The sequence below is a fragment of the Sphaeramia orbicularis genome, chromosome 9 (genome assembly GCF_902148855.1).
Source record: "Sphaeramia orbicularis chromosome 9, fSphaOr1.1, whole genome shotgun sequence".
Lineage (NCBI taxonomy): Eukaryota > Metazoa > Chordata > Actinopteri > Kurtiformes > Apogonidae > Sphaeramia > Sphaeramia orbicularis.
In genome coordinates, this window is record NC_043965.1 from 57,019,636 (window position 1) to 57,045,656 (window position 26,021).

The 26,021-nt window shown below is 40.3% G+C and overlaps 1 protein-coding gene across 1 annotated transcript in view; it reads right to left on the minus strand.

Moving 5' to 3' along the window:
- LOC115426260 (NACHT, LRR and PYD domains-containing protein 14-like) overlaps positions 1–26,021 on the minus strand; it is a 307,234-nt gene that overhangs the window by 10,002 nt on the left and 271,211 nt on the right. Inside the window, exons 5-7 of the mRNA XM_030144261.1 lie at positions 4,607–4,830; positions 2,294–4,127; positions 1,492–1,662 (exon numbers count right to left, since the gene is read on the minus strand). Coding sequence (XP_030000121.1) covers positions 1,492–1,662; positions 2,294–4,127; positions 4,607–4,830 — 2,229 coding nt within the window. The remainder of the gene's footprint in view (positions 1–1,491; positions 1,663–2,293; positions 4,128–4,606; positions 4,831–26,021) is intronic.

Genomic DNA, 26,021 nt, shown 5'->3' on the forward strand with positions numbered 1-26,021 from the left:
TTCAAATACCACATTAACACCAAGCAGACGTTAGTCTGGATTCTGCCAACACTTGGGCTGACAGAATCCAAACTTGTGACAAACATGTTTAGTGCAAATATATTGAAAAAAAATAATAAAGTAAGGTCCGCACAACCTGTGAGCTCCCAAAGAATTTATTAACAGACATGAGGCCAGTCGGGCCTCGACCCAAAACGTTACTTTCTTACTTTTTTTTTTTTTCCTCACCAATTTTTTTGGGATCCTGCACACCCTTCATTTTCTGGATATGAGTGTCGATCACCTCTAGTGCAAATATATTCCCTTCTTTCTTCAGTCTGTTTGCTCAAGCAAAATGAAACACCATTAATACAGATAAAAAATTCATGAGATTTAATCATGATTAATCCAAACTAATCCACAGCAACCCTGTGATTAATCTGATTAAAACTTTTAATTGTCTGACTGCACTATTTATTCTACGATCAATACAATATGTAAAGTACAAATACTAGATTCCTGAAGTCGTTCTCATTACAAGTAAAATGTAATTAAATGGTTTGAACTCATAATACTTAATGTGCAGGAAAATTGTTGCTGTCAGTGTTCTTTGATTTATAACTCAGTCCAGAAATGAAACAATTCATGTTTCAGTTTATTACAAATATTTCAACTCAACCCATCTGCTGATCTGTGGGTTTCACTGTATGTAATATGTACATTTATTCAATATTAGAAGATGATGTTCTTGTTTAATGTTCAATCCTCTGATCTGAGCTGAAAAGGTTTCAAATAGAAAATGATAAACTCAAGAACAGACATCTGATGACAGCTTTTCTTGGTGTTCTATTATTCTTTTACTTTGCGTTCTCTTATTTTTATCAGTATTTGGTATTTCATCGTGGTGCTTTTACTTGACTGTATTAAAAGAACATCTTCAACTCATCATATGATGGAAAATAAAGGATGATGATGGGTTTGTATGACACAGGTTTGGTTGTTTAATGCTCACACATCTGATCATGTAAACGTGTGTGAATCTTCCATATGAAACATTTACAGTATTTTTAAAAACATCTCTTTCATCGTAGGTTTTCAGTGTCAGTTTTGGTTGTCTGAGATCAGATCAGGAACAGCTGTTGTTCCACTGGACCACATGGTGCTTCAGTAATTAGCACTATGGCCTCTGAGCAGGAGGAGGATTCCAGCACCAACTGTGTGTACCTTTGTGTGTGAGCGCTGCATGTTCTACCCCTGTCTGCATGGGTTCTCTCTGGGTTCTCCAGGTTCCTAACATCCTCCTTCTTCATAGTTTCAACGGGAAATCCAAATCCCTCATAGGTGTGAATGTGAGAATGAATGGTTGTTGGTGTGTGACAGCACTGCAGTGAACAGGGTGGACCCCACCTTCATCTATAGGTAAGCAGGATCACCTCTGGCACCCCCATGACCCTCAAGAGGAAAAACACATGGATGTGTTTGGACTGAACAGTAGACAGTCAGTGAACTAACCTCAGAGTTTCCAGTCTGCAGTTTGGACTCTCCAGTCCAGACGCCAGTTTCACTCCTGAGTTCTGTAGGTTGTTGGCACTCAGATCCAAAAGTCTCAGATGTGAAGGATTAGACTTCAGAGCTGAGGCCACAACTTCACAGTGAGTCTGTGAGAGTCCACAGCCATAAAGTCTATAAATACAGAATTTACAGGAAATTAATTCTGAACACATTTATTGAACATCTGAGTCTGAACGAGGTCAGGATATGGTGTTGTGTGACACCAGTTTAATGAACAGTTCGAAGGTTTAAAAAAGACAAGAAAAGCAGATGAATAAAATAGACGAGTATAAAGACAGATGGAATGACAGCTTCCAAACAATAAAACCAAACACCCTAGATCTGCCCCTAGTGGCTGGATGTAGTATAGTTCAGACTGTTCTCCTGTTCTATGGGACTTCAGACAAACTACACAGTCAAAGTATACATCCAATAAATGTTCATCAGGCTGATATTTATTCAAGAAATCATTTGACTAATTACTTAGATTTGAATAAGTTACATGATGATCTTAAAATGAGTGATCGACCGCTTCAATGACCAATCAGTGTCAAGAATCCCTCACAAACACAAACACAAACCAATCAGTCATCTGGTGGGTGGAGCTCACATCCCAGTGTCTCTACTCCGTTGACTCTGATCATACAACCATCATGGCAGTTCCCATATTTCACTTTGACAGAAACACAAGACAGAGGGTCATGTGATCCATCTGTAGATTCAGTCTATGATTCATACTGTTCATATTCTCATCAGTACTTACATGGCTTCTCTGCAGTTCCTCACAGCTGGGATCAGTCTGTGTCTTCCTTCATCTGATGTGTCGTACTTCTGCAGGTTCAGTTCATCCAGAACCTCCTCTGACATCTGCAACATGTAGGCCAGAGCTGAACACTGGATCTCAGACAGTTTCTTCTTTGATCTGTTCTCTGACTTCAGGAACTCTTGGATCTCCTGATGGACTGTTTGGTCCTTCATCTCCGTCAGACAGTGGAAGATGTTGATGCTTCTGTCAGGACAGATGTCCTTAATGTTCATCTGCTTCAGGTTCTTGATGACTTCATGGATGCTCTCTGGTCTGTTCTCTTTTGGACCCAGCAGACCTCCTAAAAGTCTGTGGTTGGACTCCAGACAGAGGCCATGAAGGAAACGAACAAACAGATCCAGGTGTCCGTTCTCACTCTGAAGGGATTTTATCATGACTTTACTGAGGAAAACATCCAGGCTGTCACTGAGGCTGTCACTGAGGCTGTCACTGAGGCTGTCACTGAGGCTGTCACTGAGGCTGTCACTGAGGCTGTCACTGAGGCTGTCACTGACTGTGAAACGCATCAGAAACTCTGTGTTGTTGCTGGTGTAACAGTGGTAGATGTAGACTGCAGCCAGAAACTCCTGAACACTCAGGTGAACAAAGCTGTAGATTGTTTTCTGGAAGATTACAGTCTCTGTTTTGAAGATCTCTGTACAAACTCCTGAGTACACCAAGGCCTCTGTGACGTCCAGACCACACTGATCCAGGTCTTCTTGGTAGAACATCATGTTTCTTTTCTCCAGTTGTTCAAACGCCAGCCTCCCCAACTTCAGAAGGACTTCTATGTCTGCCTTTGTCAGCTCTTCTAGACTTGTTTTATGTCCTTTTTTGTACTTCTTCTTCCTCTTTGTCTGGACCATGATGAAGTGTGAGTACAGGTCTGTCAGGGTCTTGGGCAGCTCTTCTCTCTGGTCTGAAGTCAACATGTGCTCCAGAACTGTAGAACTGATCCAGCAGAAGACTGGGATTTGACACATGATGTGGAGGCTCCTGGATGTCTTGATGTGTGAGATCATTTTTTTGGACAGATCTTCATCAGTGGATCTCTTCTTGAAGTACTCCTCCTTCTGGTCATCAGTGGTGAAGCCTCGGACCTCTGTTACCCTGTCCACACATGAAGGAGGGATCTGATTGGCTGCTGCAGGTCTAGATGTTATCCAGATCAGAGCTGATGGAAGCAGGTTCCCCTTGATGAGGTTGGTCAACAGGACGTTGACTGATGACTTCTGAGTGACGTCTGAAACAACCTGACAGTGGTGGAAATCCAGTGACAGTCTGCTTTCATCCAGGCCGTCGCAGATGAACAGAAGTTTGCAGACACTGATCTGCTCTGCTGTGACCTTCTGTAATGTTGGATGGAAAACATGGAGCAGCGTCAGCAGACTGTACTGCTCATCTGAGACCAGGTTCAGCTCTCTGAAGGACAGCGGAACCACCAGACTGACGTCCTGGTTTTCTAAACCCTCGGCCCAGTCCAGAGTGAACTTCAGCACCGAGAAGGTTTTTCCAACTCCAGCCACGCCATTGGTCAGAACCACTCTGATGGGTTTCTGCTGCTCGGGTAAGGCTTTGAAGATGTCCTGACACCTGATTGGCCTTTCTTGGATGATCTTCTTGGAAACTGTCTCCAGCGTCCTCACCTCATGTTGGGTATGAACGTCTTCACTCTGTCCCTCTGTGATGTAGAGCTCAGTGTAGATCCGGTTTAGACGGGTTCTACTTCCTGTTTCCTCAGTTCCTTCAGTCACACATTCACATCTGCTCCTCAGACTGAGTTTATGTTCAACTGCAACCAGACAACAAACACTTGAAATAAACACAGCTGGGTCAAAACATCTGTTCTCATCTGTCAGTCAATGTTAATACTATTTCATATTGACAACAGTTTCCAAATGACAAACCCTACACCTGTTACTATGGAAACCACTGATCAGACATGGATCTGATTTATACAAACAGGAATCATTCCAAAGCAGTTCTAACAACACGGACAAGATGATTGTCACTGACCAAATACTGAATAATGGGATTGAATTTACAGAGAATCAGTGAGTTACTTTGACCATCATCCTCTGGAAAACATTGAATTTGATCAATAGGAAATCAAATCAATATTTCAGTTGATCATTTCCAACATTTGATAGAAAATGTAGTTCAGTCTAATGCAGTTCAGATGTTCTGTGTTGTGCTGCTCAGTCAGTGACAGTTGAACACATGTTGTGTTTAGTGAAGTGCAGACATGTTCAGACAGATGTCCAGTCTTACTTTGGACAGAGCTGTGGATCTGCAGCTCAGCTCTTGTTCTGGATGTTTCTTCACACTGGGGACAGGAGGAGTCTCCTGATGAACCAGACTGGTCCCAGTATGAAGTGATGCACTGTCTGCACAACCAGTGTCCGCAGCTGGTCCGGACCGGATCGCTCTGGACCTTCTGACACAAAGAACAGGACGCTGGGTTCACCTCAGGAACATGAGTCCTCTCCGTCTCTCTGTGGACATCAACACATTGTTTAGAAGAAGCTTCTTCAAAGTTCTTTCAGATCAGCTGTTCAAAGGATCACATCTACACTCACAACTCTGTGCTGGCTCAAGGACCTGGTCTGGTCGGGGATCAGACCCAGGACCTTGTTGCTGAGCGGTGCCAGTGTAAACCACTGAGCCGCCTCAACTCACAGTCTGTCTGAAAATGGCAGCTGGAAGGAATGATGAACCTCCATTTCAGCTCACATGTCCAACCCAATGCACTGCTTGATTCTTTTGAAGCCCATGTTCAGTCAAACCCACCAGACCTGTGACCCAACAGCCTTAACCCAGCGCTCGGGTTCTGAAAACAACCCAGCATTTCTAAGTGTGTCCACACCACACAGAGGACTTCCATCTAAAACTGCTCTGGTCTTACTGGTCTGTTTCAGAGCTGATTCTCACACAAACATGTGTTTAATGTTCATTCAAATGAAGAAAACACTTCAAGCAGAAAAACAGGCTCTTAGTGTCTGAACCTTTACACACATTTGGTTCAGGATTGAACGTCTTTCTTTTTGTCACATGTGAGTGAGTCTCATGTGTTTCACAGACTTTAAGGCTGTTGTTCATCTCAGAGTCTCAAACATCTTTTCTTCACAGCACACCAACTAGAATCAGTGTCTCATGTTTGTTGAACTGTGACAACCTGTCAACTGGTAGTTTACGTCCATGTCAGAACATGTGAAATAAACAGATGCCTCCAGACTGACCAGCTCTGATTTGATTCAGATTTGATGAAAACTGTTATTAATCCTAGTAAACATCAGAAAAACTGAGCCTGATATTTTCATTATTTATTGAAAAATAATCAGCCACAGTAGAACCACAAAATGTGAAATAAATATACAAACTGGACAGATATGATTTGCTCAGATGTGGAAATACACCAGGACCAAACTGCTCCTGGATCCTAATAAATACGTAAATAAATCAAAGCTCTGAGGCTCAAACGACACATTAGTGTGAGTTTTCATCTAGTTGTAACTTGGTACAGATGCTGCTGTGGATTTTCTTTTCCACACGTTAAAGACATCTGACACTTTAGACCAACTTCTTGTCCATGTGTCCTTTAGTCCTTACCTCTGTCTGTTACTAATTTAATGGCATTGACTGTCAATTTAAAGTGTGTCGGAACCAGTGTTGGGAGTAACGCAATATAAAAGTAATGCATTACAGTAACAGATTACTTTTTGCTGTAACACAGTAGTGTCAGGCATTACTCATCAATTTTCAGTAATATTTTACTCAGTACATGTTCAATAGTACTTGTGTTACAACACACTTTTGTCCATAATTTAATTACTCAAATGAAAAAAACAAAATAAAACTGGAAGACTGTGAGACCTGAAGGAATCCAAAATGTGTCTACAGTTGTATTTCCTGTTGGTGTTCAGCCAATGGGTGCAGACGGCAGAGGACAGTCCACTGTCCACATGGACGTCTGCTCAGTACTAAACCTAACTCTGCTTTAAGGCTCCAGTAATGCATTACAATTCTGAGTTAGTTTAGTTGGATTTCCAGCTCATAGAATCATCAGAAAACAAAGAACCAAACAACATGGTCAAACTAAAGTTTTCAGCGCTCCAAAAGGAGTGGGAAGAAGTCGAACTTATGGACTCCACCCCCTAATGATTACATTCATTCTGCTTCCACTGCTTTAACACACTTTTTTTCTATATATTTGTACAATAACACATAACATCCATTCAAACCATTCACATACACTTCTTTTAGTCACCTCACACACAATCAGATTTGAATAATCAAATGGTTTTAATATAAACTACAATATTTATATGCACTTTAAATATTTACTACAAATACAATCATTAATAAATGTGATAATATCTCCTAGTCTGAGACAGTAATATTGTAATGTAAGGAATTACTCTGAAATAACAGTAATCTGTAATGGATCCCAGTTTGGCAGTAACTTGTACAACACGGGTTGGAACAGCCAAATGCATGTCAGTTCTTCTGTCAGACACTGTGGTCCACAGCCCCTCCCTCTGCAACTTCCTGTTGCACTCATCCTGTTTCCTGCGTCTGAGTCAATATAAAACTGAAGGACTTTTGGAGTTGTCTTTACAGGGTAACAGAGTTGACAGGTAGAGTTGACATTTGTGCTGTTTTCAGCCCTAAAACCAACAGAACCAGAACACCACATGGCATTTTTACACATAGATTCTTCTAAATATCATATTGTAGTGTCTGTTTGTCACCAAATTTAAACGACTGAAAAGTCACTGAACTGCAGACTTGAACAGAACTCAAATAACCACTAGATGCACCATGGGTTTACATGGATTCCAAGGGGTTTATTTTCAGGCTTTCTGCATGAAAACAACAACCAAGGCCTTTCTGCTGTCTCTGCTGTTCAGACTGGACTGGACTGGACTGGACTGACTGACTGACTGGTAGAAAACCAGAGGCCCACCCAGGTGCATGATGGTCTAAGTTGGTGCTGCCTATTTATACCCAGGTGCCCACGGTCTAAACCAATAAGAAAACACAAAACAAAAAGGAGCTAAATACTAAAGAATGAAAGAAAGAACCATGAAAATCCAAAAATATATGTTCAATATAAAACAAACAAAAAGCAAACAAACCAAAAATAAACAATTAGTAAAAAATACTAAATTACTGAACAAAAAAGGTCAATGAACTTTGAACCCAAACTAAACACACAAATAGCTCCTACACATATATAAAGTCAAAGTCACATTGAAAGTTATTTATACAGATATTGTCGTAACACAGTTGACATAAAAGTGCCATAAATACACACTTGACTCCCACAGTACTGTATATGAAATAACTCAGACAGAGGAGACAGAACTTGGAGTCTTTTCAGGGTTTTCTTCAGGAGGAAATGACATCATGTGGGGCAGGTCATGTGATTTGGAATAAACACACTTCCTTCACAGGTGCTTTTGTCATGGGTAACTGAGATGAAAGTCATTTCTGACACAGATACAATTTGTTATTTTTCATATAAAATTTGATATATTGTCAAAAAAGAAATATCTGTCATGATTATCTCAACTAAATAAAAAGAACACAATCCAAACAGTTTTTAACTTAGTTCATTTTATTATTGTTTAGCTAATTAGAAGGTGGTTGTTATTAAATTTGGACGGTTCTTTAGTTGACATTTTAGTCTATCCAGTCATTTATTAATTATTTATTAATCATTTATTAATAAGTGATTGTTTCCATTATTAAATAATTATGGAATTTTTAAAGACATGATCATAATGAACACAAAATAAATATATTATTATTCTTTTACTTTTCATCCAGATGTATGTAAGATCTATCCCCAGGACTTCCACAGTCCCTCAGTTCTATATTGGCCCGTCTGCATCGAGGCCTCTGTCAAACAGCTTTAATATGAGTTAAATGTCACGATAGACTCTGGATGTGAAATGAAATCACTGCTATAACGTGTCCTGCAGATCATTTGAAAGAATAAACAGTCTCTTACTCTGTGTCTGAAGGTCCAGGTTCAGGACTAAAGTATGGAGGACTCTCCTTGGACCGGTCACTCTTCATGGACAGACATGTGGACACTGGAGACTCTGCTCTGGGTCTGTTATACTGACCTCTGGAAACAACACAAGTCCAACAGTTGGATTGGACAGTATGTTAGTGTTATTCACATGTGAACACTTCATTTTCTATCACCTTTGGTTATTATTCATGTGTGTTTTGATTCTGTCTGAAGGACACATTTGGACTTTAAAGTGGACACATCATGTCCTGTTGTGTCTGTAGTCAAATATTAAAGGTGTGTGACAGTGGACTCACTGTGGATCAGAGGGTCCTGGTTCATTACTGCCCCCTGGAGGTTCCTTTATGGACAAACCCCTGTTTGTATCATGGGATAACTCTGCTCCGTCCTCCTCTTCATCCACACTCAGACTCATCCTGTGAACTTCAGTCAGTCTGAAAGGACAAACAGTCAAACTACTGTGAGCTCACCTCACTGAAACACTGGGTTCATCCGTCACAAACACTGACACAACAGGAAATAAGCCAGTGGACACAGAGTCCAGTAAACCTAGTGGACACTCAGCCTGGAAGGGACTCCATCCATGTTTACAGTTCCAGTCCACACCCAGAAAACCCACTGAGAGACTAGAACAGGAAAATGATCTGAATGTCAGACTCACCCTGAACCAGACGTCTTCTGTTCTTCTGTCAAAATGGAGTCTGAACTCTGAATACTTTCACTTCTGCATGGAACTGGATCAGCTGTGGACTCCTCCCCCTGCCTCCCCCTCCCTCTCTGCATTTACTGGAAGTCATGTGCACAGAAAAAAAAAAAACAAACGTTATTATTCCAGCAGCAGGGGTGCTGAAAAAATACTGTTGAATAACGGAAAATAACCATCTGATAAAAATACAGTAATTCTTCATAATTCAAATACAGTTTTTTGCCCTAACTTTACATGAGATGTTGCATATTTTTTTTGACTTTTTCATGTTTAATAAAGAATATTTACATGTATTAAAACAATCCAATTCCCTATATATATATATATATATATATATATATATATATATATATATATAATTTTCAGTGAGACTCAGTTGTCCAATCCACTGATAAAAACTGTATTTGGACAGTTTATCAGTGCTTATACATGTTATACATTCACAAAAATACATTTATTCAACATTTTGGTTGTGAAACCTCCTGGAATTACACAAGATATTTGTCAATTAACAAACAAGTCTGGTTAAACTGACAGAACAAATACTTCTGTTTAGGGTAATTGTCAGTAATTTTATCTGGTTTTATTTATACATTTTACAGTATTAAACTTTTAATTAACAGTTTAATCTCATTAAACTTTTTGTGAAAATTTGTGAAATTATGATACATTTGAAAATGTATTTTAACTGTATTTTTCTGTGAAAAAAGAAAAAAAAAATCTTTTAAAAAAATACAAACGTTATGGTTATTCACAGTTACCGTTTTTTCATGTTATTTTCCATTTGACATGTAAAATCAGTCTGTTTTTGGAATTTCATTGATGTTTTCCTGTGTCTTGAAAATACAGGAAAAATCTGTCAAATAAAGAGTGGAAATTCTGTTCAATGACAGATTGTTTTTCCAGTGTGTTCACTCTTTGCTGACACAGTTTCAGTGTGAGGCACATAAAACCACCACAGGATGGGTTTGGTGTCATTCTTCTCCACATTGTAGGTTAATACTCAGAACTATGAAGTGACACATGTGCAATTCTAGAATAGACCCAGAACAGCCCAGAAAGTGTTTTAGATTGTTCTAAGTGGACCCGCTTCTGCTCATTCTGTCAGATTCAGGAGGTCAGCTGGAATGGTTCTCCACCAGTTCTGAACCAGTTCCCAGAGGTTCTGAGAACCTGTTGGATGTTTTCCCTTCACTCTGTGGTCCCACTCCTCCAGACCACGTCATGTGGGTTCAGGTCAGGTGGACGTGGAGGCCAGGTCATGTGACGTAGACTCCATCACTGTGTTTGTTGAATGTTCAGTCAGTGAATAGAAAAGAATAAAGAACAGAACAGACAGACTCACAGTATCACAGAGCTGACAGAACATCAGCCAAATACAGCTGGGATACAATATACTAGTCACCTTTGAATATTGGATTGAGTTTGGATTCAGAAAAGTTCACAGGTTGTGCACTTCAGATTGTGTTGTTTCTAAACTTTAAACCCAGTTTCCATACTGGGATTGGTCGAAATATCCCTGCACTTCACTTTAGACAAGATAATCCACAAAGCAGATGAACACAACACGTCTGTGCTGCATTTTACACTGAATGAATGTCCAGCTTTTCCCACTGACTATGAGTTGGAATTAATAAGCACAGCTGCATGAAAATAATCTAGGTTCTATAGCATAATATTGGAGAATATAATAGAAATATATAATAACTGGAGCAAATGCAATCACATTTGTATCAGACATCATGGTTTGATTTGTTACCAACTCTGGGACCACCCCCCACTGCTGTACACCCCCCCCCTCCCTTCTCTTTGTAAATGTAAATATAAAATTATATGTATAAAATGTATTTACACTAAAACAAAGTAGAATTTTGCAAAAAACCTGAGCAAATATGAACAACCTGAAATGTCTTAAGAGAAGTACATACAAGTTTAACATGATTCTGTCTGTTACTGCATGCTTTGAGTGTTTGTAGATCAGGGATTAAAGCAAAAATTTTTCATCTAACTGAAAATGTTCTTCTGGTCAAAATCATTGGCCACAATTAAAAATGATGCAATACAATACTACTATAGCGTACAAGTTTATATAGTCAAATTTGTCAATACTGTAAAACATACTGAATGGGAGAGTGTACAGGTGCAGAAGATTAGTAACATGGATAGAAAAAATGTCATGAGTGGTATTGGTGGGGGGTCTGGGGGTCCTCCCCCAGAACATTTTTAAAGCTTCAGGTCAATTCTAGTGTTCTCTGGTTAATTTTAAAGGGGATGAAAACCTTTGAAGCAAGTGAAAATAACTAGAAGAAAACCTTACTGCAAAAAATGAGTGAAAAACTTTTTATTTAACAATTTAGGAACTCCTAAAACATAACTCCAACTCCAACAGCACATGAATTTTGGGGAAAATGTCTGTGTAAATGTAACCCTAACCAACTCATCTTCAGCTTCTCAGATTGATGGCGGATCAGGACTTTTTTACCATTGGAACCAAACAGAATTTTCTTGTGGCAAACTCTGCACATGCACGCACCAGGCTGCTTCATTTTTTTGCACCATGATCTAATTGGAGTTCCATCGTCTCCCTTCTCATCAAGCCACGTCCACCTCCATCTATTTTTCACGCATCTCTCAATAGTTACCACTTCAGCACCTTCCTCTACAAACGTGTCCATGATGTCGTATATGCTAGCCAAAATAATCTGTACGTCGTCAAACCTGTGTCCACAACCCCCTCCCGCCAATATCATGTTCTCTTTTGATTGGAAGAAATTATGTCAACTGAAACAGAACTTCTATTCCGTTACAGATACTCTCTGAGGGGATTTAAAATACAGTGGCTTTGCAAATACCAAGGGTGTTACTCATTCATTCAATTTTATCTTCGTACTGTACCACACAGATAGAAATAAGATGCTAAACGGGCCAAAATAAAGCACTTACGCAGTCGGGCGCGTAACCGCATAAGGCCGCGGCGCGCACAGCCGCACACATGGGAAGGGCACATACACACAAACACACACACTAGTCATATACCGGCAAGAGGAGATAAGCTATGAACCCAAACATAAAGGTACATGTAGATCAGTTCTGTCTTCTTCCCTTTTCGCTGTGGTTCTTTCATAATGAAAGCTACTTGTTAGCACTAAACTAAAGTTAGTCTGGAGGCTGAACTTCGGTAAAGCTGAACTTGTCCATGTGTTTCTGAGGCACAGAATGAGCAGCGTTTCCTTCCAAAGATAAATAGTCATCAATCTGTCCTCCCGACATAAAAATAAAAAAGTCACCTTATTATCATCACTGTTAAACCTATCAGTCCCCCATGCGTCGCGTGCCTTTGTTAAACACCTGCAAACCTTGGACAGCAGACCCAGGACAGGATCGCGGAGTCACGTGGGGAAGTTACTTCAATATGACTTTTTTCCCCCCTCAATTTTTCCATTTGACAGAAATCCGTCGTGGTGACGGAGAACTTTAATCCCTGTTGTAGATCCACTGTGATCTGTATGTTCTAATGTACATGTGTAAATGATAAACTGAGGCAGAATATTGTTCAAATTACACTTATTTTTCAGTTTGTTCATGTTATTCACATCTTTTGAAAGGGTAGTTTGTAAATTCTCATAATGTAAATTTACTTTTTTCGCTCTAAAACAGAGAAAAGTTTGGACTTGGCATTATTTAGTATATTCTGTTATTTTACTGGTTTGGTCCACTGCAGATCAAATTTAGCTGAATGTGGAACTGAACTAACATGAGTTTGTCAGCCCTGGATTAGACCAAGGCTGTCAAAGTCATTTGAGTTCAGGTTCCACATACGAATATGAGCTAAAGTGGATGAGACCAGGAAAATACTGTTAGAACACCTCCACATCTAAGTGCAATTACATTATGAAGGTTTACATTTACAAACTATACTTCAATAAATAAATGAATGAGCTGAAATATGTTCAGTGCGACTTTTCCATTTGATAAATTCATCCCGTGGGCCAGATTGGACCCTTTGACGGGCCAGTTCTGGTCCACGGGCCGTAAGTTTGACAGCCCTGGATTAGAAAGAGAAGGGAATGTCCTCAGTCCTGTTCCAACTTCAATAAATCTATAAACACAACCACGTGTTCTGCCTCCATCAGCACAGAAACACCTGAGCTGTGCTCAAACTACACAAAGAACACAAACTGAACACTTACAGACTTTAAAAACACAAACACTGGCCTGGAAAAGAAAAAAAAATAAAATAAAGTGTTTATCAAAGCTGGACTCACAAAACCAGCATTATGCACACGCATGCGCACGGACCGGTGTGGAGACCCGGAGCGCGAGCCCACCACCAGAACCAGCAGAACAAACATGAATAAAGGGCATCAATTAACCACAAATACACACTTTAAGATTTTAAAAACACAAACACTCGCCTAAAAAAAACAAACAAACTGTGTTTAACAAAGCTGGACTCACAAAACCATTATAACGCATGCGCACGGACCGGTGTGGAGACCCGGAGCGCGAGCCCACCAGCAGAACCAGCACCACTAAACCCAAACCAGCTCTGACTATGAGACCAACTGCTATGTTTGGACCGCGCACAGTTCACCGTGGTCTCCTGGTCCAAACAGAACCACTTTTAGACACTTTATCCACACATTCATGTTGGTTTAAACACAGTAAACTGCTTCAGTTTCTACCTTTATTTCTCTGCGGCTCCTCGCGCCGGTGTCCAAGCGGCCGGAGTTCAGTTTGTTCGGTCAAACTCAGACCTTTTTTCCCTCTTCTTCTTCTTCTTCTTCTTCTACTTCTTGTGTTTTCCGGCAGAGTAACGGCTTTAAAAACACACCGAACTTTTCTCTTCTTCTTCTCCTCTTCATTAAACTCAACAAATGTGTGTCAAACGTTGATAAATCCTTGAAATCTGCCTGGTTTCCCGCGCAGCTGCTTCCAACCAATTAAGAGTTGATTAGAGTGACGTCACCAGGATGCACACGTACGTGAAGGCGTTCCACTGAAGAGAGAGAGATGATTTTCCTTTGGACTTCTGCTGTTTTCAAGAAAAGAAAATAAGATTAAAAAAATAAAATAAAAAAAGATGCTATTTGTCATTTTCTGAAATTGAACTAATTGTATTAATTGTGGTTCGATGCTAAAATTAGGGCAAATGTATTGTTTGATTGTTGTTTAAAGTTAGTGATAAAGGTGTAAAAACACTGCAGGGGTTGGATTAAATACGTTTAAACTTCTTCCTACTACTTTTGCAAAATTCAGACTTGCACGTAGTTGAAGATAGATTCTGTTCATTTAAATGTTCTTTTGTTTTTGTCTCATTTTGCTTTGTTTTGTTTTATTCTCACCCTTTGCATGTTCTAAATAAATAAATAAATGTAGCAATGTAAATAAATGTATTTCTTAAATGCACATTTTTGATTTCATTGTATTTTTAAAATTTTTATTAAAATGTGGATACCATTATGTTTAAAATTTTGAAACATTGTGTATGTGTAAAAAGAATTATTTGTTTTAAAAAATCGTTTACCTGTTATATTGAGCCAATCCGAGTCGGGAGGAAGTGACGTGTGAGGAGAATGCGGAAGAGAAGGAGAGAGACACGTGGAGTGGCAGAGGAACAGGAGGTGGAAAAAAGAGTTTGCAAAACGCTAATTTGTGGCTGTAATGTGGAAATGTTCAGAGACTACCGGACAGTGAGTCACTTATGGACATTCTGTGGTGTTTATGTGGATTTTCTGTGCTTCATGTGGAATACTCTAGCTCACAGTTTTTCCCGGAGGATGCAGTGCATGCTGGTCAACCCGACTTAGTTGTTGGAGTTGAACTTGGACTGTGAAGCTAGTGGTCTGCTGACCAGACTACGGAGCCCAGTTCATCACACTCTTTTTCCTCGGAAGCCGGATTATTGAACGGGACGACAGCAGTTCCTATCGGCACCGCCAGAGCTGTGAGGCTTCAGAGAGGACTCCGCCGCCGCCATTACTCAGCAGCTGGGAGTTTTGGATTTGTGTGCCACAGCGAAATGACCATGAAGTTTTAGGTCCCTCCGCTCCCAAACCACGCTTCAGGCCTGCACCGGTTTGTGACTCATACATTACTATGTTTGGTATCCATTTTGAGCTTGAAATATGTTAGTTTAGTTCAATAAACTGCCGGCTTTAGGGGAAAAGATTACAAGGGTTCTGATTTTGTGTTCTGTTCATTTAAAGTGAACTAACGGAACTTTAGATACTATTTGAAATGGACTGGTCTAATGTCAAAGAACTGAACTGATTTCAAAGAACTGAAAAAACAAAAATACAATTTATGTGCTAACACCATACTGTTTATTGTACCACTTAATTTTAGGTTCAGTAAATTGTTCAACGTTCTGTTTGGTGTACGTGTGCATGTTTAATTGTGAAGATTCATAATGTGGGAATATTGATTTTAACCCTTTCATGCATGAATTATGAGAACCTTATTTGAGTTTTTTGTTTTTGTTTTTTTGAGTGTTTCTATTCCTCCTTGGGCATGAAAAAAACAATACACCTGAGTTGTTTTTTTTCATGGATTTACAAAAATGTCCACTCAGCTACACCATGCATTATATTTTTGAAGCAAACAAACAAGTATTTAAAACCCAATATCAGAAAATGATATGAAAATAATGAAATAAAAACATGTTTAATGCTGCTAATGTGATATTTTCTCACATTTTAACTCATTCTAACACTAGTTATTACTCACTTCATGGAGATAATATGCAAAAAATAACAATTAACAATTGATTTCCACTCAAGAACCAATCAAGAACAGCAAAGTTACACTAATGGTGTAATGTCGCCTTGACATCGGAAAAACACCACGGAACAACGTACTGAACAAGAGCTGGCGGTTTATTATTATATAGTCAGAGAAGAACGTTGAAAGTTACATCTACCCATCTCGTGATGGTACATGGTACATTCAAAGACCACCCAGTGTCGGAAATCACATACACCATTCATTACATCTCCCTCTCTTTTGAGAAAGCAATGTTCACATTAATATTATTATGTCACTCCACCCAGTCTCTGTAACCATAACTACTTAGTATGTCAACAATCAAATATAAACAAGAAATATCTCTTTAACACAGCTGCAATGTGCGATAACTAGAGAGCACTTTTTCCTCAGCATCTTATAAGGGTTTCATAACATTACGTTCTTGCTTTTACCAAAATAAAGCATTTCTCTTTTTAGAGCAAAATATATCTTTGAATACAACACAAGAAACATTTAATATCTTCTTACTATGGCTAGAGATCCAACCTAGGGGGTGGCTTACTCACTCGGCCTGAACGAGTGACTGTAACTGTCTCTGTCCCTGTCTTTGGTGACGATGAGCTCTCTGTGGTAGAACCACTGATCTCAGGGGCAGGATCTTTTGGTGAACCGCTGGCAGCTGGATGTGTGGGAGCAGCGGGTACTTGCAGAAGGTGACGCCGGTTACGCCTGTAACATCCTCCTTGAGGTGTGGCCACAACATAAGACTGGGGAGTAGAACAGTTACCTTGTACTGTCCCTGGTGTAGTCCATTGTCTCTCATTGTCCAGTTTCATCAGGACCCTATCTCCAGAGTCCAGCAGTGGTAAGGGACGAACTCCATTCCTTCGGTCGTAGTAGAAAGCCTGTTTCAGCTTAGCCGCAGCATCCGCAGAGCGCATCTCCTCTCCGTCCGGCCAGCTCGGATCCAGGTTAGTGGACAGGGTGGGCAGCGTTGTTCTGATCTTGCGGCCCATCAGCAGCTCCGCTGGGCTAAAGCCTGTAGAAGCAGTGGGAGTGCTCCTATAAACCATAAGAGCTAGGAGGGGGTTTTCCTGCTTCAGGATCCCTTTTGCTATCTGCACTGCTCTTTCTGCATGTCCATTACTTTGCGCATAATGTGGACTGGATGTAGTGTGGACAAAATCAAACTCTCTGCTAAACCTCCTGAACTCCTCTGATGTAAACTGAGGCCCATTATCACTAACGAGCTCCTCTGGAATACCAAATCTAGCAAATGTGGCCCCTAGCCTGCCTATAACCTGAGTGGTTGTGGCTGCTGGTAAGTTCAGAATCTCAAGGTAACGAGAGTAATAATCAGAAGCTACCAAATAGGTTTGCTTGTTGTACTCGCATAAGTCTACACCCACTTTTTGCCACGGTCTATCTGGCAGTACTGTTGACATGAGTGGTTCCTTAATCTGGGTGTGTCTGTTTTTGGTACAAAAATCACACTGCGAAACTTTAGCTTTTATGTCTTTGGATATCCCTGGCCACCACACCGACTGTTTGGCTCTCTCTCTGCATTTCACTAAGCCTTGGTGACCGTCATGAATCCTCTCTATTATCTCGGACCTCATGGAGGTGGGAATGACTATGCGGCTTCCTCTTATTACCAACCCGTCTACCACTGACAGTTCACCCCGCACTTTGTAAAAATCCCTGACAGCCTCGGGGACCTGCCTTTCATACTCTGACCAGCCTGTCTGAGTGAGCTGTTTCACTAACTGAAGCTGGGGGTCTTGGGCGGTGAAGTCTCTTATCTGCTGCAGTTTCTGAGGGGTGGCTGGTAAATGGCTGATAACTGCTCCGATGTGTGCCGTCACGTCTTCCTCCATCTGATCATCGCCGACATGTTCCAGTGGACCTCGAGACAGTGCGTCTGCCACTGCCAGGGTCTTGCCTGGTGCGTATACTGCTTCTGCATTAAAACGCATCAGTCTCATCAGAAGTCTCTGGCACCTTAGTGGGACACTGTCCAAGTCCTTGTTATTCATTAAAGGCACTAAGGGCTTGTGGTCAGTGATCAATGTGAAAGTCTCGAGTCCAATCAGGTACTTCTCAAAGCGCTCACAGGCCCAGACGCTCGCCAGGCATTCCTTCTCTATTTGCGCATACCTGGTTTCCGGATCTCGAAGTCGTCTGGAGCAGTACGCGACTGGCTTCCAATCTTCTCCATGCTGCTGTAGTAGAACTCCGCCAAGCCCATAACTGCTGGCGTCAGCCGACACCATCGTGGGCATGTTAGCATCGTAGAAGGTGAGCACTGGTGCAGATACCAGTGCGGATTTCAGTCTCTGGAAGGAGGATTCCTGCTCTGAACCCCACTGCCACACTGATCTGGTTTTGAATAGTTCATAAAGTGGTTGTCCAACTGAAGACATCTCCGGAATAAATTTGGCTAAGTAGTTGACCATACCGATAAAGCGTCTAAGCTCAGCAACATTCTGGGGTCTGGGAAAATTTTCAATACCATCCACTTTTGCTGGGTCTGGTCTCACCCCATTTCCGTCGATGATGTGCCCCAGGAATCTGATTTGTTGCTGTTTGAATTTACACTTGCCTTTGTTCAGTTTCAGACCGGCTGCTTCGATCACTCTCAGGACCTGCTCCAAGCGTTTGTCATGTTCCTCTTCTGTGTCTCCATGGACCAGGATGTCGTCCATATACACCTCTGTACCTTCCAGCCCCTGCAGTGTCTCTGCCATCTTGCGCTGAAATATCTCCGGGGCACTCGATATCCCAAATGGAAGTCTGCAAAAGGCGTATCTCCCAAAGGGAGTAATGAAGGTGGTTAGTTTGCGACTGTCTTTGTGCAACGGGATTTGATAGAACCCACTTGCAGCGTCCAGAGACGTGAAGACTTTAGATCCTGAGAGTCGTGGCATTATCTCTTCCATTGTAGGCAACACATATTTCTCTCGTGCTACTGCTTTGTTCAGTTTTCTTAAGTCTGCACAGCATCTCACCTCAACTTTATTGGGCTTAAGAACTGGCACCATTGCCGCGCACCATTCAGTGGGCTCAGTTACTTTTTCAATGATGCCCTCTGTCTCTAGTCTCTGCAGCTCTTTTTTAACAAGCGGCATGAGTGGTAGTGGGACTCTTCTTGCCACATGAACTGCATATGGCTGTGCATTGTCTTTGAGTAGGATTTTCACAGGTTCAGTCTTTAACAAACCACTGGTTCCGAACACAGCGCTGACCTCCTCTACTCTCTTTACAAGACCCATCTTGACTGCTTCTTTGCGGCTGAGTAGGCAGCTATTTCCTCTAATCACATACACTGGAAATGTATAGTTTTCTCCTTTATATTCCGTGTTGGCCTCAAACATCCCAAAACACTTGAGTGGACCTCCGGCTCCTGAGAAGGGTGTTGTTGTGGGAGACAATTTGTATTTCTTAGTGAGTACATTGAATGTTTTGTCTCCGATGACACTTGCATCCGCCCCAGTATCTATTTTGAAGGTCAGGGGAACATCTGCAATGTTTAAAGTCACAGTCCATTTATCTGAGTTTGCTGGGCCAGAAACTTCACCTAAGAACCGGTACTGGGTGTTTTCACTGAGTTCATTAACAACTTTAGTACGGCATACACGAGCCCAGTGCCCCTTTTTGTTGCACTTTTTGCATAAACTTTTAGCAGCAGGGCATTTCTTCTTGTCATAGTGTTGTGTGCCGCACCTACCACAGCTTGGAGATTCTCTTTGAGCGTGGGGAGTGTGCTTTTTGTGTTGTACTTTGCGACGTCCTTCTGCGGAGACGCTTGCGACCTGCAGCTCAAGTGAGGGACTGCTAGCTTGGAGGCTAATTTGCTTAGCTACCTCTTCAGACTGTCGTACCTGCTGTATAACGTGAGCCAGCGTCAGGTCTGCTGTGAGCTGTAGTTTCTGAGACAACTCCTTGTCCCTAATGCCCACAACCAGCCTATCCCGGATGTGTTCATCTCTCTTGTCCCCAAAGTCACAGTTCTCCACCAGTTCATACAGGACTCTTATGTACGCTTCAGCCTTTTCTCCTTGTTGTTGATTTCGTTGGTAGAAGCAGGCTCTTTCGTGTATTACGTTTCGTCTGGGTATGAAATATTCATTAAACTTGGCAAGAACCACGTCGTATTCTTTCTTTTCATCTTCCCCCGCGAACTCAAACGAGGCAAAAATCTTCTCCGCCTCACTGCCCATCGCATAAATAAGCGAGCAGACCTGAACCTCACCGGTTTCCTTGTTCAGTTTCGTGGCCAGCCTGTAGCGTGTGAACCTTTGCTTCCACTCTGGCCATTCTCCCGGGCTCCTGAAATTAAACTCCGACGGAGGGTTAAACTTGGACATTTCGGCTCGTTAGGCCTTCTGACACCATGTAATGTCGCCTTGACATCGGAAAAACACCACGGAACAACGTACTGAACAAGAGCTGGTGGTTTATTATTATATAGTCAGAGAAGAACGTTGAAAGTTACATCTACCCATCTCGTGATGGTACATGGTACATTCAAAGACCACCCAGTGTCGGAAATCACATACACCATTCATTACAAATGGTATGAATTGCAGTTTATGAGATGGTGCATAAGTGTCCACTGTGTTGGCTGATATGGAACTAAAACAACAAAACCCATGAATGTACAAGAGAACAGCTGGAGAAGAACTGTCCACTGGAGTGACCACTGTGCATGAAAGGGTTAAAGGGGTGAAGAGTTAAGGGTGAAAAAATTCAAACAGGGTTAAAAACTAAATTGATGTGCATAAGTTAGGCAGAATATTGAAGCTAAAGTACATTATACTGAGTAATTGGTTTTATTTAATCTAAAACTTAGTAGTTCGACTTATATAGCCTATTACAGGTGTACTAAAAGTAGTCTATTACTGTCATTAGGATATTCTGAAGAGCTGAATAGTTACATTTTTAGGAGCTATAATTGCCTAACAAAGTGAATGGGTGAACTATAAAGAGAGAGATCTCTCACAACACATGGATTCGGGGAGCGCACTCCAACAAACAGCCAGACTGCTAGGGGGCGCTACATAAATAAATAAACGGATGCTCTTTGGTCCAGGACACAAACTGTATTTACCAGGAAACGTTCACATGAAGTTTGTTCCATAAATGTGGACTTATTGACCTTCAGAGTCCCTCTGTCTGATTTGAACGTCTTCACTCATATTTACTGGGACAATAATTGAACATGAGCTGTATTCATGACATCATCATCATGTCAAACTAAACTCAGATCATTAAATGTCACAGAAGTCCATCCACTGTTGCGAGCATCAGTGTTTCTGATCCATGGTTTAAGGATCCACATCAGAACATGGATTTATTGGTTCAGTTGAATGGATTAATATCAGTGTTTTCATTTGGTTTCTCAGAGGGTTCGAAAATAACTCAAGTGCATTTATTTATTTGTTTGTTTGTTTATTTTCCAAAGGTTTAATGGACTTTTTACATCATCAGTATGTTTCTGTTTAAATAATATATAACTTTTGTACACCTTCTTCATTTATTTTCATTGTTTGCATATTTCTGACTCAATCTCTCTGTTTAAAGTTGTAGTTTTTCTTTACAGATTTCTGTTCTCACTGGTTGGTCCTGTGCTGCTGTCCTCTATTGTCCTCTAGTGGCTACAATAAAACACTGCAGCTCACTGTTCTCTTCTTCATGGAACTGATGAAACCTGTTAAAGCTGTAATGAAGAACCCACAGCTGTTCACACACACACTTTAATAGAACTGTTGATTGGACATGAACCAGGAGGCGTAAATACAAGCATAATAAAAATAATACTAATGAACAGAGTAAAAGGAGCATATATGGATACATGGAGCATTAATGATGGAAAAGTATTAAAGGGAATTTAATCACTGACACATGTTGTAAATTAGTATGACAGTAAAGGCAGCAATAAAACAATCATATATGGAGTCCAAACAAATACCTCAAATATGTACAGAGATAAAAATGAAACCTGACACATTTATCAGACCAAATGTCAGCAGGTCAGAGTTGGACAAATACTGGTGTTTCCATGGCAACCGCCGTCATACTCTACATCTGTCGAATACATGTGACATCACATACTGAAGCATTTAACATGGTTTGACTTTAGGGCCGCGAGGCACCAGGTGAGAAGCTTTAATACTGTAGAGACTGAGCTGCAGGCCCTGATCACAGTTTAACATTAGACTGTATGTTCACGATACTGACACAGAAAAATAGAAGAAACTCATACACACCGAGAATGACAGAAAAACAAACTGTAGGAGAAATCTGGTGTAAAAATAAAGGAAAAACCCAGTGAAACGGATGAATCCATGACTGTGGACGTAGACGTGGAAACAACAAACTCTGGTTCATAGGGCTGTAAGAAAATATGGGTTCTGTAATATATCACAATATTTCATTTCACACTACTGTATCAATATTAAAAAGTACTGTATGGATATTTGTAAGTATTTATTCAAATGCAGATTTTAGTTTTTTTGGTTTTTCTTTCTTGTTTCTATTGTATTTATTCTTATTTAACACTCTTTTATTCAATAATGTTGGTTCCTTTGTTGGGCTTGAACTCCAATCCTGTTCTGATGTTAGATCTGAACTAATAGAATCTGAACATTTGAACAGGATCTGAAACTGGAATGTCTGGAAAACACAATTTCACTTTGAACACAGTTGGAACATTTGGTGATAGAACATTAGATCCTGTTGGGATCAAATAAAAATGTGTTTAGTATTTGTGCAGATTTCTGCTGGAATTCAATTCTTCCAGGAAATAATCTTTAAAAAAAAAAAACAATAAAAAAAATTGCCTTTGAACAGTATTGTGATATATCGTATCGTGATCCCAGTGTTGTGATTTGTATGGTATCTCCAGGTTCTTGCCGATACACAGCCCTACTGGTTCATGTTGGACGTGATGAGATGGAACCTCATGTAGATGTGGCTTTGGAGATCTTTCAGTTTTACCCACAATTCAACTGTTCAGTCGACCATGGATGGAGTTTTAGGATCATGAGCAGGGAATCAGAGTCTGATTTTTACACATAAAAAGTCCTATTTCAGTATAAATGTTGTTGTGCTGTTTTAATACAAGTATAAGACATAGAGTGAAGAGCTCTGTGGACTATTCTGACAAAGAAGTATTTTCAGAAACAAGTCAGAATATGATCAGAATAAAGTGGTGTTTCCATGTGAATAAAATCTGTGAACAGAAGCTCAGACGTTGAAGGATCATGAAGCATCAGAACAGAATGAAGGCGTTTATTGGTTCAGCGGTCAAACTGTTGATCCCATCCAAATATCAGCTGGACTCACACTGAACAACTGCACTGTAAAAAAAAAAAAAAAAAAAAAATCTGTCATTTAACAGAAATTTCACAGGTTATTTTACACATTTTTCCAGTATTTTCAGATACAGGAAAATATCAATGAAATGACAAAAACAGACTGTGATTTTACATGTCAAATGGAAAATAACACGAAAAAACTAACTGTGAAGAACCATAAAATTTCTGTTTTTTAAAAGAATTTTTTTTTTTTTTTTTTACAGAAAAATACAGTTAAAATACATTTGCAAATGTATCATAATTTCACAAACATTTCTTTTCTATTTATGAGATTAAACTGTTAATTTAAAGTTTAAAACTGTAAAATAAATAAATAAAACCAGATAAAATTACTGACAGTTAACAGTAACAGAAGTATTAGTTCTGTCAGTTGAACCAGACTTGTTTGTTCATTGACAAATATCTTGTGTAATTACAGGAGGTTTCACAACAAAACTGTTGAATAAATGTATTTTTGTGAATGTATAACATGTATAAGCACTGATAAACTGTCCAAATACAGTTTTTATCAGTGGATTGGACAACTGAGTCTCACTGAAAATTATTCATTCATTTATTAATTTATAGATACGTAATTGGATTGTACGGAAGCGTATTGTATTCACAAAAAACAAAAATTTCGGCTCTGTTTTTCTGAGTTTATGACATACTGTTTTCCGGAAAAAAAAAAAAAAACCTCCGTTTTTCTGAGTTTATGAGATACTGTTTTCCAAAAAAAAAAAAAAAAAAAACCCTCCGTTTTTCTGAGTTTATGAGATACGGAGCCCAGGAAGGGACATTAAGAGAAAAAAAATTTATTGCGTTATAACACAATAGTTTTTTTGCGTTATAACGCAAAACTATTGCATTATAATGCAAAAGTATTGCGTTATAACGCAATAGTTTTTGCGTTATAATGCAAAAGTATTGCGTTTAAACTCAAAAGTATTGCGTCATAAGGCAGTAGTTTTTGCATTAGGATGTGCATTGTGGATCAGACAGGTGGGTCAGGTCAGACACACCTGGACCTGCAGGCCTGTGCCCTGTGCATGTGGAGTTCAGATGACCGGAACTCTTTTATTATTTGTCCGATCGGAAAAATTCCAACGGTTTCTGAAACCTGAGACTCTGTGCTTTATGGACATTCTCGGGTCAATGTAAAAATTTCACGGGCACCTGTCCTAGAAGACGCAAAATAAGCCATTCTGTGACTGTAGACGCACACAGCAGAGCGGATTCACGGAGCGGAGAACCGGAGCGCACAACGGAGTGGAGAACGGATTAGATCTAGTGTTGGAAAATGTAGAACAGACGGACATCCACAGTCCCATGACCCCCCTGGAGGTTTACAGATGGATTTGTGACCGAAGGAGCGACTGATGGAGCAACATGTGAAGAAGAAAGGTAAAGTTCACCCAGTTCCATTTAGTGGATTTTCTCCATGACTGAAGCACTGTCTGCTGTTTTCTGTGGAGTTTGTACTTGTTTTACTTTAGTACATGTGTAAACTGAGGCTTATACTGCATGGTGGTTTTATAGAATAAAGTGCAAACCATGTAGAATCTGTGTTAGTTTGGAGTATGTTGGACTTTCTGTGCGTAAAAGTGCGCATGACGCTCTCCAAAATAAGAGCGCATGCGCTGATGTTCGGTGACTTTTTTTCTTCAATAGTACAATTTTACTTTGTTTTGTTTGTCTAATACATTGTTCTATGTGTGTTATTTTTCCATGTGTCCACCGGAAGTCACATTCAAGGATGAAGAGGGAGAAGCCACGGTGATGAACAAAGGCTGTGGAGATGAGAGCAGAGACTGAAGACTGTCCACACACAGATGAAGGACGGAGGAAGAGACTGATGATGAGTTCAAAGACCACAGACAGTCAACACATCCACAGGAGGACGGACTTTTACCACAGACAGTGAACACATCCACAGGAGGACTGACTTTTCCCACAGACAGTGAACACATCCACAGGAGGACTGACTTTTCCCACAGACAGTGAACACATCCACAGGAGGACGGACTTTTCCCACAGACAGTGAACACATCCACAGGAGGACGGACTTTTCCCACAGACAGTGAACACATCCACAGGAGGACGGACTTTTCCCACAGACAGTAAACACATCCACAGGAGGACTGACTTTTCCCACAGACAGTGAACACATCCACAGGAGGACTGACTTTTCCCACAGACAGTGAACACATCCACAGGAGGACTGACCTCAGGTGTGCACAGACTCTTTTCCATGTTCAGACTGGGCCATAGGAGCTCTGCCTGGATCAGAGCTGTGAACTGACACAACTGTTTCTGCAGAACCACGAACATGAAGGAACTCTGCAGACACAGAACGGACAAATGCCCTGTGTGTGAGTGTGTGTGTGTGTGTGTGTGTGTGTGTGTGTGTGTGTGTGTGTGTGGGTAAAACACCTGTAGAGTTTGGATTTTTACCCTGTTTTTGCAATAAAAGGCAAATACTCACACAGTTTGTTTTAAATACTTTTTATACTTTCAAAGTTCATATTTAACTTTCAAGTCTTGTATCCATGTGTAATTTCAGTGTTTTTCTGCTAAAAGTAAAAAAAAAAAAAAAAAAAAAAAAAAAAAAAAAAAAAAAAAAAAAAAAAAACTAATTCCGTTTTTGTGTTTTTCATCATTTTAAATTGTTATTACAGTATTAAAACAAACAGTGACTGCTATATTGAACGTTCGCAGTGTTCTGCAAAAATTGACAAAACGACTCAAAGCATATTTTCTGACCTTTTTATGATCAAAATAAGAAAACCAGTCCAGGTGGACCATCTGAGGCTCAGGAGTAGAAAGGATGTG